The following is a 14,837-nucleotide window of genomic DNA, read 5'->3' as shown; positions in this document are numbered from 1 at the left end:
TGTCAGCTTAGTTGCAGGAAGCTGTATTCACAGTGTCAGTGCTCTTGTGGTATCTACTGTGATAAAATGTCCTGCTATAGGCCTGAAATGGATTAATGGTGAGATTTTTCAGTTTTGTTCTTCTCTCCTAGATGAAAAGGGTGCCCCAATGGTGAGTCCTGATGGATTACCTTTGTTTGGACATGGCAGATTCAGTAAACCTGTAGCGAGTGCACAAGATAAACCAATAATAAGCCTTGGAGGAAAGCCTCTGATTGGTCTTGAAATGGTAAAGAAAACAACCACTCCCTCAACTACTACTACAACAATACCTACAACAACTACCACAACAACTACTACAACCACTACAACAACTGTTGCTACAACAACCACCACCACTCCTGAACCGACCACCACTGACCCACCCACTGAGAAACCAATCCCAACCTGTCCTCCAGGCACCTATGGACAGTATGATGATGAAGGCAACTTGCTGTTGGGGTTCAACGGCCTGCCAGAGTGCAATGCAGAAGGTAATTTCCTTTTGTGCTGTTTTAATTTCCTTCTCTGTGCTATTTGTACAGCGCAGTTACTCAGATGTAAAATGGGAAAGAATCTGCCTCTGAAGACTTTGGTCCATTTGATATGGTAGGAGCTGAGATTAGAGGATATGAAGAAAGTTAAATTGGGTGTTAAATGGTTTTTCATTGGAAAATTACAACTTCCCCTAAAGCTGAATTTTTCTGTGGAAATGCATTGTTTTCAGCAGATTTCTTACCTTGTGTTAGATCCACTCCTAACAAATGTATTCACTCACAGGAGCACAAGTACAGATAGTAGTTTTGTGGTCAAAGTACTCATATATGAGGTTTTCTCACTCCTTTACAGGCCAGGGAAGGACCTGGAAACACCTTACATTTTGTCTATTTTGTGTTCGTTTATCACAATGAATTCTGAAAAGTCTCTCTTCTGAACTGTTCTGGAACCAGCATTTGCAAAGTGAGATTCTTGTTCTCCTGCCAGCCCTTGGAGATAGAGATTGTCTAGCAGGAACGCAGCACAGCACAGATGAAGCTGGTGAAAGTCAACATTGGGTCTGCATGGATAGGGCAGAAAGTTGTACACTAATTTCTTTAGAATCTGAAAATACAAACCAATTGTCAGTGCATGTCACTTTTCCCCTGTTGCAGTTATACAAGCTTAGGATGTGGTGCCAAACTGAAATCCAAAGTAAACACATATAAATGCACTAGAGTCTTTGGGTGTTGAGCCTGTTCCCTACTATATTTTATGCTTTCCCCACCTGAATGTTGCACTGCAAACCAGTTAGCTGCAAAACCAGATCAGGGAGCCTCATACCCTTACCCTTCTCATTTGTAGGTAATCCCCAGCTCAGTCTACTAATTTAAACAGCATGTTGACCATCGGACATCTGCCAGTGGCAGTTGTAATGTGTAGTGAGACCCCTTTTTACCTTTCCTCCATACACCTGGATCTCTTAAGCCACAGTAGACTTACCAGTAGGTCCTGTAACCATGGCCTAGGAAGGTGAATGATCACTTTGAAGAGTACAGCAATATGGAAAGATGTGGTTTCAGCAGCTCACAGTGGGTCTAAGGATGGAATCCTTGGAGAGGATCTCAGAAGCAGAAAACAAAATTCCCTTACCAGCTGCCCTGGGTAATGAGCCAGAGACGTCAATGCCTTGTGCAGATGGAATTACAATGAGTTATGATGTTAATATTTATGTAAGATGACCATCATAGTTATATATTTCTGTGAAGATTTTTACTCTTCCCTTTGGTGCTTTCATAGTTCTTAATTGTATTTACAAAAGTGTTACAAATACTGTTATTATATATGGTCACTCTCATAATTACATATTTGCCTAAGGGGAGCCCTGATTTTTGGTAGAGTCCCTCCCACACTCCCAGCTCCTTTTGCTAATCTTAAATATAGATTATATCATGTAATGTTTCGTCTCTTTGGCCTGCATTGTTTGTTACTTGGAGAACTTCTTCTGAGTACACACATTATAAGAACAATAAGAATTCATGAAATATCGCTGGGGTTAAGCTGAATGTAGGCTCCAGAAGCTGAGCAACAAAAAGCTTTGCAGTACTACTTTTAGCAGAACTGTGGGCTGTGGTCTGGGGAACTTTCATGTGATTTTATGAACATTTAAAAACATTCTGCATGGGTTTTTTGCCTTCTACCAGATGAGCTTGCTGAATCCTTGAACTTTGTAGAGCCATGAATAAAAACAAAGTTTTTACTCAGGCTGCATGTTCAATGAAAATGGCCCTTAAGTCACTTATAAACTGCCTGGCATTTTGACAGTATGTCTGCAAATGCATCACAGTGGAAGACTGAAAGGACAAGATGGTACTGGATTTCTAGTTCTTGCTTGATATATAGTTGGAGCAGTATTAGTCTCTATTTGGCAATTTTAAAGCTTCTCTGAAGAGTCTGATTTTTTTAGGGTTTTTTTTTTTAATCCTAGTGACCTGCCTCAAGATTTGATGAACATAGCAAAACAACCTGTTTGTTCCACAGAGGAAGTTGCTTGAAAAGAAATCATTGGTGTTGTATTTATTTAATGATGGATGATTTTGTTTAACAAGTGAAGTGTATATTTCAAGAGCGATAAACAACTATACTACTTGAATTATCAAAACATTTAATGCAGTTTTTACTTGACCATTTCCAAATTACGTTTTTATCTTGTCTTTCCCTTTAATCTGAGTCTATAAATTATTCCAGATCATTTAGTGAAATACTCTTTCTGCCAAAGCTTGATATTTGTTGCTAAGTGCTTTACTCACAAACAGCCAGCGGCTGCAAGTGCCAAAACCTACCGCCAAATATTCTACTCAAGCTTTGGCAAATTCTCTTAGTCTCTTACTCTTCTGCTCAACCCAGCAGAATTTCTTGTCAGTCTTTCACTAGATTCAGCAGCCTCTAACTTTCAAGGAGGAGGTTGGCCACACAAGCGCGATTTGCCAGTGAAATCAATCAGCTAAACTTTATTTATAAACTCACAAAGAAAAAAACAGATGGAAACTTAACTACGTACTACACGTGATAAAATCAAGGGATGGATGGACAGTCTGCTGTCTTTATAGATGTCAAGAGGCTGTGGCAAGTGGCCATAGGAAGACTTAGCCTTATTTGTTACAGGCAGGGTTCATTCAAGAGCTTCAGTGAAGGGTGATGGAGCAAGCTGCAGAACTGCAGTTGGGGTATGTACAGAAAATGATACAACGAGAGGTCTTTTGGGAAGTACCCCTATTGTCACTATGCCACAGCTAATGCTAAACAAGCACAGACAGTGAAATTGAGTTCAAAAATAGAAAATCAAATTTGGCTTTGCTGGATTGTATGTAGGTGAAAGACTGACTAGCTAATACGTGTGAATGAGCTGAAATCTGGCCATGAAGGATTTCAAATGTCTACATATCTGATCCTCTTGTTTACTTGGATTTAGTCAGATAAAGGTGAGTGCATACATTATAGCTGTTGATTGATGCTGGTCAACTGTGATGCAGAACTACTTTGTGACTGACTACCCTCAGAGAAGTCAAGTCACTTCCAAGATCACATCCAGAAGAGTGGCTGCAGAAGTCTACCATGAGAAAATGTCAGTTTCTGATATATGAAAGTCTGACAAGGATTAACCCATTTCCTGTTTTTGAAGCTTATTTTGCTATTGAAATCACCCTACAGATTTAAAAGAAAATTATTGTAGGAGAAAAAAAGCAGTCTTATACAATTATTGTTGGTTCTAAACAAAAAAAAAAGTCTGCAAAATGAAAACGTGTAATTCAGGTTATACTTGTTGAACTGTTTAACACTGGCAGTTGAAATTTTGCATTGTTTGTGTTACTGGCTTAGTAAAAATAACACTATTGCTTTCATATTGAGTGTTACATTACCAAATTATGTGAAGTGTCCTGAGGTCAAAGCTGTCTCTCTCTTGTCTTTGTTCACATGCTGGCCACTCCCAGCATTTCGTTGAAGACTTCTGATGGTACCTGCAGTGGGTTCCACCACAGTGCTTTTGCTTTGCTTGCATGGCTTTTTATGACTATTCTGAGCTTTGTGTACTCTTCGACTTCCCTGAATAACATGTGGAGAAATGTTTCTCTTAGAGTGTGCAGGAAAGTCTCCAGGATTCAACAGATGAGGTACTTGATGGTTGATGTATCTGGTGCTGGATTCATGACCTGAAGAGATACTGAGATAATATGAAGGAATAGGCGTCTGTGAAGTCTTTTCATGCATTTGCATTATTTTTGGGGTGGATTAGGAGTGTGTGTTTGATGTGCACCTCATAATCATCCATTTTTGCTATGCTTTCATTTGCATCATGGAGCAATCTTGGTGTGCACAAAGTGAATTCCTATTGGATGAAACTAAAGCAGAAGCAGTGCTTCAGGACCACACATATGTGTTCCAGTCTGTAATGGGCCTTCATTCTACAGGATCAGACTAGAGCTAGTGCAAAGTAAAACCCCAGAAAATCCAGCACCAAGTGCTTCATTCTACAAATCAATGTCTTTTGGGCTGCATTTCTTGCAAGCATTGGCACAGTCTGTAAATGTCACGGCCCTGTGGGTTGCTTGGTTTTTTATACCTCCACAAATATATTTGGACAGAAGTATTTTAATTGCTTGGTTGTTTTTTTGTTATATAATGTTTTCACATTTGTTTCTCTTGAGACTATAAAATATTTTCGAATCCTGACACGAGTGTTACATATTTGTTGGCAGCCTACCTTTGCTCTAGAGCCACTGCGGCCTGGGGCAGAGCTCCTGGAAGGTGCATTACTCTCGATTTTGAGTAGCAGCCCTGAACCCATTTTCCCCCAGCGAAACTCCTGGCTACTGCATTTAACTGCTCATCTGTTATTCTAAATACGAAGAGTGGACTGTCACTGTGTTATTTGGAAACTAAGCAGTTATCTTACTTCTTTACAAATTAACTGGCTAAATATTTTTATTTTAAACTTTATTCCAGAAGTAATTTATTGAATTCTTAAAGCATTTTTTTCTTTTTCCTTCAGTAGATACTTTCTCAGGACTGGATTCAGATACAACAGCAACTCCAGAGGCATATGTGATATATGATGATGGTACTGTTTAACTGTAAAAGTCTACTGAAAGTGGCATGTTTGGGGCTGGGTTTTTGTCTGTCTTCTTTCTTTGGAGTTGGTTTCAGGGGGGCAGATTGGTGAATGGGAGCTTAAGCAAGGGGTGGTGAGCTGGAAGGGTCCTACATTACATGGGAAGAGAAAAGGTGCAAAGGACATGAAAGTCCCTTTCTATCAGTCCTGCAATCTAACAGGAACCCATTGAGGAAATAAATTATATTCAGAGCTGTGTCACAAAGACATTACTTCAATCCTGGATTCACTTCCTCTGGTACAACTTGTAACTCCAGGCCAGTCAAAGTCAATGAACTCTTCTGAAGTAGAAGATCCAAATAGTATCTGAGCCCTGAAAACTTGAAATACCTTAGTGAGTTTTTAGCACTCTACAGCACTTTGAATTTTTTTTGTCTTTTTATTTGTAATATGTCATATTTATGAGAATTAAATGTGTCATACTGAATAAGATCACCTACATATAAAATAATTAATCTGCTGAATTCATGTGGATTTGAAATCGAAGAGATTAGATGAAAGTTAGATGAAAGAAGAAGGAAATATTTTTGCAGAGTTATATTCATGCCATCTTGATATTATAATCCAGGACACACAAAACTCAGCTGAAGATGAAGCCTCAAGTCCCAGCATTTAATTATAAGTTTGCATAGGGAATGCAAATTCTCAATTACTGGAAATAGCATTCACTTTCTGTCATTAGTGCTATCTAATGTTCTATCCCTTTTAATCCTCAGACTCCTGCTTCTACCTGCACATAAGTGCAGACCTCACTTAAACAAAAAGCTTTTTTAGTAGAATTAATGGCTCTAGAATAATGGAAGTTTTTTTCTTTGTGGTTGTGGTGCTGGGATCTTAAGTCAAACCAACAGCAGAAAAGCATTTAAAAAGGGAGTGCAGCCGCTGAGCAGAAGCTGTAGATGTTTGAGCTTTTGATTCTGATCACTTCGTACTGAGACTGACATTTAGAATATGGGGAAGAGAGAATGAATTAAAAACTGAACAAGACCTACATCACATGTTCCTTACATCCCATGAATGCAGAATATCCACAGTGCACAGGTCTTTTGCCAGGCCTCCTCTTAGGTACAGGTGACCTGCAGAAAATATATGCTTCAGCAGTTAAGCACAAAATACTCACAGCCATGAGCCAAGTCCTTCAGCCTGCAAGGATGCCAAATCCTACTTCCCCTTGATTTTGTGTGTCAATCAGGTAGCACAGTAGCTTTTCAAAGAGCACTAAATTTAATGGGACTGAATATCAGGATTCATGTGAGACAGTTTGTCTTCTTTAATGGCCTTAAGTGGAACCACAAATGACAAGTACTAGACTCCACATCTCAAGTTGCAGGAGGGTTAAAGAGCAGTATGAACCACCTGTAGTGGTTTAAAATAACAATACAGAGTTAAATGTTTTCTTAAAAAGCCATTTTTTCACTCCCTTATCTCTTTCCTTTGGCATTTGAGGGTTTTGGCCAGGGATTCAATTACTATACCATCTTCTCTTTGGGGTTGTGAGGGGATGTGGCAGATGCTCGTTCAGGATATTGCTGTATGAATACATTTGTTTGCTGCCATTCTATTTAAAATTTGTGAGTGAGGTCTAAATCAGCAATAACACTGTTGTTCAAAGGCAAAGACTTTGTGCTCCCTGTCCATCGGTTTGATAGAAGCCGTTGCAAGGCTGAGGTGTGACCAACCTCGACTTAGAGGCCCTTAAGGAGTGTGCAGCAGCTAGGGCAGTCTAAGTGGCACTCCTTTGAAACTGTGGCTGGTGACAGAACTGTTTCCTTTCTTATAGTTAAGCCAGAATAAGATGAAGCATGCTAACATTATCTTATGTTTCCTCTGAAGACTACGAGTTTTTTGAGAGCACTTTGCCACCAACCACCACCACTGCAACCACCACCACTGCTTCTACAACAACAGAATTGGAAGTTGTCTATCCCGAGACTAGTGTTGTTGGCACTGGCCCTATGTCAGAATATGATATCGCTGGAAAGAAGCGGTTCACTGGTAAGGATGCCCTTTGGTTTATGTAGCTTACTACTTGTGCTGCAAAGAATTCCTGTTCTAGCAAGATCAGCCCTTAAGCTGAGACCATTGTGCAGACATATCCCAACAGACTTGTGTGTGGTCCTTTTAAGGACTGCCACCTCAGAAGCCCAAAGAGCAGTACCTTGTTCCTTGCTTTGACGCTTGCATTTCTACTTGTGGGGCCACACCACTATTGTTAAAACCTCTTTGTACTCTTTCAGTGTGAATGCTCTGCTTTGTGCTTTGCATCATGTTCAGCTTACATGAAGTCAGTAAGAGAGCAAGAGTGTCTGTTCCAGTGCTTTGTTCAGCTTAACTGCATCAAACTTCACACCAGTAGTTCAAGCAGTGCAAGTCTCCATGTAGATGTGAGTCTTCCTCTGGGGGGCTTAATTCTTTTCTACTGACCCGTGCAACCCCAGTGATTTCATCCACCTTGCACAAGCATGTATGTCAGAGATGTGCTTCAAAGTCCAGGAATGAAGGGTATGTTGGATGTGAAGTTTCCAAAAAATAAATTCAATAGAGATAAATTTGATTTTGCTATTTGTATGTTTGCTCTGTAGAAGGACTTTGGTGAAGGAACCCCCAGTACATTACATGAGCCATGAGGCTGTCTCCTGTGTATATGAGCTATTCAGGTGTGTAAGTTGGTGTTGCAGCACTGACTTCAGAGCTTCTCTCTCCTTTGTCAGAGAAGCAGCTGGGGGGCAGAACAGAGGGATTTGGAGATTGTAGGGCACTGCATTCCAGCCTACGCCCCAGACTGGTGACACCCCCTGCAGCCCTTTACATACCTCTGGAACTTGAACTGAGGTCAGATCAGCTGCTGACTCACCTGGCATTTCAGACAGGAGTTCAGGGGATGGAGTATCATCTTTAATCCATGCGTTGCCTTCCCTTCCAATATCCACAAGCTTCACGCGGCTTAGAGTGGAACTCTGCTGCTGCAGTAAAAATTTGTTTTTATATATGCCAGGACTTTTTCCAGTGCATCTTCAGTTTCCCTGTCCAAACAATTTCATGATGTTTCTATTCAGCTCTCTCACTGACAGTGCTTCTTGATTCATTTGGCTAAATTTAACTTCATTGCAAGATCTGGAAAAAATTCCTTTAGGGCATGAAATCCAATAAGATAAACCCAGAAACGTTGGTTTATGAACATTTCAAGGCACTAGGGAAATAATATTACCATTTCAATGAATTGTATTATTGCAACTGAATAAACATTTCCAAGGAAGTTTTATAGTCCTTACTTTGAATGTTACGGTGACTTTCAAGGCAATAAAAAGATGATTTAATCTTTTCCTGAAGTGAAGTGCAATTCCAGTCAGAATAAAGCTTTTAAAAATAGAAATTACAGGTTGGGAGCACATGCCTGGAAGATAGGGACTCATGACTCCTGGTCCCTTAGTACCCAGGGGACCACAACAACAATACATTTAACCTGGTTGGACTTCACCTTGGAATTAATCTTCATATTGCCTTTGTTTTTTCACTCCAGCTTCAAATTGTTTGTGTAAGAACCAACCCACCTGTAGAGTCTTAGATGATCGAAGGTCCTGTCAGGGATCTGATCCCATGTCTAGAAAATCAGAGTTTGGGTGTCATTTTCATCCTACCTTCCAGAGCAGCTGGAGGTAGTGTGTGGAGAGTCTTGCAGTCAGACTGCTCTCTTCTGTGCCTTCTAGCAAAGAAATCCTTCTGTCTTTGCATAATTTTGTACAATTGTGAGTGTGGAGTAGACCTGAATACTGGCATCCCATTACCCCTGCTCATCAGTCATATTCATTGTGAGCCATGCTTTGTTGGCAGCAGTGTCTGGGCTGGAAGGGGAGGAATTTTAAAATGCATCACAAAACTTGACTATCTTCTTTTCAAGAAATTGATAGCCTGTGTGCTACTCTGTGGTACCCACAAACTGTTAACTAAATGCCACGCTTCCTTGTCTTTTCCAGCTCCTTATGTGACCTATCTCAGTAAAGATCCAGCAGCCCCCTGCTCCTTGACAGAGGCCCTGGAGCACTTCCAAGTGGACAGCCTTGATGAAATCATCCCTAATGACTTCAGAGAGAAAGATCAGCGTCCCCTGAAAGCCCCTCACAACATCACTGTTGTGGCAGTTGAAGGCTGTCATTCCTTTGTCATTGTGGACTGGGCTAAACCTGCTCGAGGAGACATGGTAACAGGTACTCTCCTGAGGGTTGCTCTCCTAACGGTGTAGTGGAGAATCATAGAATCAACCCCGTTGGAAAAGACCTCCGAGATCATCAAGTCCAACCCTTGATCCAACACTGCCATGGTTGCTAGACCATGGCACTAAGTGCCACATCCAGTCTCATCTTCAAAACCTCCAGGGACAGTGAATCCACCACCTCCCTGGGCAGCCCATTCCAATGTCTGATTACTCTCTCTGTAAAAAATTTCTTCCTAATATCCAACCTAAACCTCCCCTGGCAGAGCTTAAGACCATGCCCTCTTGTCCTACTGCTGGGGAAAGGTTTTCTCAAATGACCATTTTTAAACTGAACTGATATCTCATGACTCTGATGTCTCACTGCTCTGCAATTTTCTGAGGGAGGTGAGCTGCTTTCTGAAGAGAAAGGTCTGTCTGTCAGCCCTCAGTGCCAGACTGACCAGCCCATGTTGGTCCAGATATCTCAAGATTTTGGCACTGATTTTGTGACAGTGGTTCCAAAGGCATCGCATCCTGCCTGCATGTTAGCTCTGATAGTGCTTTGCTCAACTGAGCACTTCTTCCCCCAGGTAGTGCCCTCAGCTCCACCGCAGGCACCTCCAGAGCCTGCCTTTGGAGCATCTTTCACACTCGACTTCAGTCCATTTCAAGGAGAGGACCCAGTCTAGGTTCCTGCGTGGGTCCTGGGTGTGGCTGCAGGAATGGTCTGCCTGTAGAGGGTCTTCTGGCATGGTGGTCTTCTAGTCTGCTTTTTTTTTTTTTTTTTTTTTTAGGAAAATAATGTATCAAAGTCAATTATCTTGGAATCTGTGGCCCAGGCTATACTTAGCTTGTTTTGCTGGAATTTTGCTGAAATACCAGTCTGACAAAGTTCAGAGATGGGAAATATATTAAACAAATGTATTTTAAATTAAATCTCCTTTAATGTCTCTAGACCTTTTGAGAGCCAGAGAGAGTCCCAACTGACTTCAAGAATGAATCTCAAAAGTTACTAGAAAAACACTAGATTAAATAACCAAAATATTTTAGAAATTAATCCTGTTTATCAGTGGACCCAAAAGATTTGTAGAGAGCATTTAAAAAGTCCACTGCTTTGGTGCCAACATCCAGTTTTGGAGGCTCCTCAGCCAGCTCTGCAGCTGACACCATGGCAGAGGGGTGGGAACTGGCAGAACTGAAGTAGTGATAATGACTGGGAAGGGAGAAGATGGCACTGGAACAGTCTGTGTGGTGTCTTTCCCACAGTTTTTCATTCTTCAAGACTGTTGAGACAGTAGCTTAGTAAGCACAGCTTGTATAAGTTCAATGTTTTTTCCCCAAAAATCCTCTGGTATTTCTAACTATATTAGTCTCTGCAGTGATACAGTCCATGTATCACTTAAAGCAGTGAATAGATTGCCTCTGTCATCTTTTTGCCTTCACTGTGTTTTAAATCAGAGTTCACACCTGGGAGCCATCCTCTGATGTAATGCTCCATCATTAGCTAATGACAGGAAATTCTTACAGCCTGGAGTTTTCCAGAAGAGTTAGGCATTGGACCACTTCCATGTTCAAGGATGTTTTCACTCCTTTTAACCTATAAAATTCACCATAACACCTAGAGATATCATTTACTTAAAATGTATTTAGAATCCTCATAACTAGTTGTCTTTCCTGTTTACAGGCTATCTGGTGTACAGTGCATCCTATGATGACTTTTTAAAGAATAAGTGGTCAACAAGGACTGCAGGGTCTACTCATTTGCCAATTGAGAACCTGAAGCCCAACACACGGTAAGGATTTGACCCGCTCCTTTTCAGCTGTGTTAAGGAAGTAAAACAAATTTTGAGAATTGTCAATTGTTTTTCTTAATGTAAATATTTACATGTGATTTAGATTTTACTCGTTCTGTTTGACAGCAAATCATTCCATAAACTGCACAACTGCTTACGTGATATCTTTACCATATGAACCCCAGAGCAGATTACTCTGTGTACATGGGTATATATTTGTGTGTATAAAACCACATATCAGTAACAGAGAAAATCTTATTTTAAAATGCATTTTATAGTCTTTTGCATAACTGGATCAAATGTTGGAGGGAAGAGTATACTAACTTATATGCTTGGTGTGATGTGATGTGGCCATTCCCACATACTGGTCTGGTTGAGATTTGATACCTGAGGGCTGGTGGGAAGTGCCACCCACTGGTCTGTTTTCACTTTTTGTTCACATGGGTTGTGCTGGAAGAGAAAGCTTGATGGTATATAGTGAGGCTGTGGCAATTGCTCAGAAGTCAGTTTGGCAGGAGCTTTAGGTCTGTATCTTGCAAAAAATCTCACTGAAATGGCAGAACAAGAACGCATGCTTTGCCTTATATTGGAATAATTTGTGGGAATTGGGTGGGAAGCAAACAGCCACAAAGGGACTGCATTAAAATTACTTCTTTTGAGAGATGCTTGGTGTCTTTCAGACTTTTCTCTCAAATTCTGAGTCTGAAATTCAGGAAAAACTGTGCCCTCTTATCTTCTCCTGTTTTGTCTATCACACTGTCAGTCACATGCTTCATGAGTCCTTTTCTTACATATCCAAGAGATAAAAAACCCTACTTATTCTGAAGATTAATAATCTAGACCTTAATGAAAGTCTTTTAGGGTCATTCATGGTGTGTTAAGGCAAAATTACTTCACAGTAGAGAGCTTCAGTTATATGCTCTACATCTGCTAGTGCTCTCATTACAGAACACTGTAGTTACAAATGTATGGAGGGTGGTATTGGGCACAGTTTATCTGTGGGTTTCACCTGTTATAACAAGATGGAAGAGGTTTGAGATCTCCTAAACACTGTTCCTAGGTAGTGATGGAAGCAGTTGCAGACCCTCCTGCCTTTGTACATCCACGTCCTTGTGACTTGAAGACACCCTTTCCCTAAATGACTCTCCTCTTGCTGCTAGTCCCAGTTCCTCCCCCCACATCCCAGACTCTTCTATATCCCCAGCCCTTTTCCCCTTCCTGAGTATTCACTCCTCCACTCTCACCTTGTCCCCCATGCAGGCCAGGGAGGCATTGCTTTTACACCCCAGCTTCTCCTGGGGGACCCTCTGTTTCTTGCTTCTGTACCATTTCCCCCTTTCCAGCTGCAGTTCCTCACCTCTTCAGACTATCAGTCAAGTCTCTCTCTCCTGATGCCCCAAGGACAGTGTTGAAGGCCAGAGATAACTCCCTGCTTCTCGTACCCAACACTCAGAGGGCTCCAGGTCACCAGAAGGAGTGGTTGCAGCGAAAGCTCACAGCAGTTCTGCAGCTTCTGTCCCAGTAGTGCAGAGGAATTGGTGGGAGTTGAGCTGCCAACCTGTGACTCATCTGATGAGATGTACATTAACTCCAGGCTTCAGAAGTTCACAGTTTGTCTGTATTTGAATGGAGTTTTATAGGAACAGCAAGGTTATAGTTTCATGCCTCTCCATAAATGTAGTGAATGTCATGTTGAATATTAAGGTTCTGTTTCAGTGTAGGGAGGTTCAAGCAAGTGCTATTCATTTGGGCTTATTGTTTCCCCAGCACCTTCCTGAAAACAGTATAATCCATTGCCCCTGTTGTATGCTCTTGAAAGGCAATAAAGGCTTCATGTGGGGTGTGTGGTGGAGAAGAAGGGATCTTTATGAGAGAAATTGTGTGTATCGGCCAATCTCATTTGCATTCTCCAAATCCACAGACTGAATTGCATACTTTTTGTCTTAAAAATAACTCCCTAACCACTGCAAAAAGACCCCATGCCTAATTAGGAAAATATGGCATGAAAGCTGAAGTTAGTCTAAAAATTTTGTGTTTGCATTGCTAGTGTATTTTGAGAGAAATCTCAGATTCAGTCAGATTTACTGTAAGATGCTATTGCCTGCTGGGCGTCCCACGAGGGCCTGTGGGTGGTGCAATTTTGTGGCATGTGCAGAGTATGAGAATCAAGTTGGCATCTTGGCTGAAGTCAGCCCCAGAGAAGATTTGAAGCTGTCACCATATCCTGGAAAACATCTGCCTGGTGTTTAGGTTTTACAAACAAAACGGAAAGCCTTGTTTAATCCGTGTCATAAGTTTTCTTCTGAGACCTGGTCTGACCCCCATTTGAGAAGTGGAAGTTTTTCCATTAGTGAAACTCTGGTCAGCTTCAGTGGGCACAGGAGCTGCTTCCTTGTGATTTGTGATTGTAAACACTAAAATTACTTTAAACCTTAATAAATCTTCAAAACAGCAGTTTTGACAATGTCCCTTCCCTAACCTTAATTCTCAGCTGTAACAGAAGATGATGCAGAGGGCTGGACAGCATCTGCTCAACTACTAAATCCACAGTCACAAACATTATAATCCTTGGCATGAAGATTTCAGTCTCCTTGAGCATGGTTAGACTTTTTCCTGCCTTTTTTCAGGAAACCAGTGTCACTGCCTGATGGGAGTATCATGATTTAAAACACTGTCTTCTACCACCATATCTCCATGTCTCATGAAATTTTTTTCCCTGTCCACTTGGGTTGTGTTTCATCTGGGAACACTTTGATCCCACAGTGCCTGTTACCAATTCCAGTATTGTTCAGAGTATTTCATAGGAGGTTCTTAAGCATTTACTCAGGGCTCACAACAGAGCCTGGATCTTCTGTCCAGATGCTCCAAATATTTCTGTTTCATTTCTGTATCTCTGTTACAGTAAAGCTGCAACCTTCATCAACCACAACTGACTGCTGTGTGCCACCAGGGCAGCACAAAAGAGCTAAGATGTCAGTGAAATCCTTGTCCTGTGCAAGTGGTAGAGCCGTGTGGCACATATATACCTCACACCTGCTGTGTTGGAAGCTCCTGTTCCACCTTGACTCTACTGTCTTATTATAATATTTGTAACTATTCATGAGGGATGTGGTGCTGGGCCATTTTTTTTGTCAGGAGACACTTTGCACTATCCTGTGAACCTGCAGGCAGCTGGTTTACGTCTTTCCTCTGAAAGGGATGGTGCAGTTGTAGGAGGAGAATTTTAGCCCCTGCCATGGGGGGAAACCTGTCCTTCCTGACTCCCTCCCAGCCTCTTTTTCCCCTCATCCACAGCTCCTGCTGGACAGTGGGTCTATGGGGTGCTGTCACATTGGCTTGTTCCCTACCCTTCCTGGGCAGCAGCACATGTCTCTCCCTCCCAGACACTGGGTTGGGCATGCCAGTTTCCCTCACATGGGTAGAAGCCACGTGCTCTGCCTGCATACCCTCTGTACATCCACCCTGGCTCTCACCCAGCACTGCCGGAGGTCCAACAGCAGCTGTTCCACCATCCTTGTGGTTGGCACATGGTCATGGTGCTATGGCTCCTGCCCTGCCACCTGTCTGGATGGCATCTCAGCCTGCCACTGGAAGGAGTGCAGGGCTGGCGATCCATGCAGGCATGCCTTTGGAGAGTCTGGAAAAAGGAATTTACAGTTAACTAATTTATTTTTTTTAAAAAGCGGCT

General features: G+C 41.7%; 1 protein-coding gene across 1 annotated transcript in view; it reads left to right on the top strand.

The window, feature by feature from the left end:
• The window catches only part of FNDC1 (fibronectin type III domain containing 1), a 68,928-nt gene that overhangs the window by 41,689 nt on the left and 12,402 nt on the right, over positions 1-14,837 (top strand). Inside the window, exons 11-15 of the mRNA XM_050315700.1 lie at positions 132-512; positions 5,045-5,113; positions 6,998-7,159; positions 9,139-9,369; positions 11,041-11,149. Coding sequence (XP_050171657.1) covers positions 132-512; positions 5,045-5,113; positions 6,998-7,159; positions 9,139-9,369; positions 11,041-11,149 — 952 coding nt within the window. The remainder of the gene's footprint in view (positions 1-131; positions 513-5,044; positions 5,114-6,997; positions 7,160-9,138; positions 9,370-11,040; positions 11,150-14,837) is intronic.

Source organism: Myiozetetes cayanensis, unplaced genomic scaffold, assembly GCF_022539395.1.
Source record: "Myiozetetes cayanensis isolate MyiCay16 unplaced genomic scaffold, myiCay2020 scf2-11, whole genome shotgun sequence".
Taxonomy (NCBI): Eukaryota; Metazoa; Chordata; class Aves; order Passeriformes; family Tyrannidae; genus Myiozetetes; species Myiozetetes cayanensis.
Note: the sequence above shows the minus strand (reverse complement) of the source record. Positions and strands in the feature narration are given on the sequence as shown.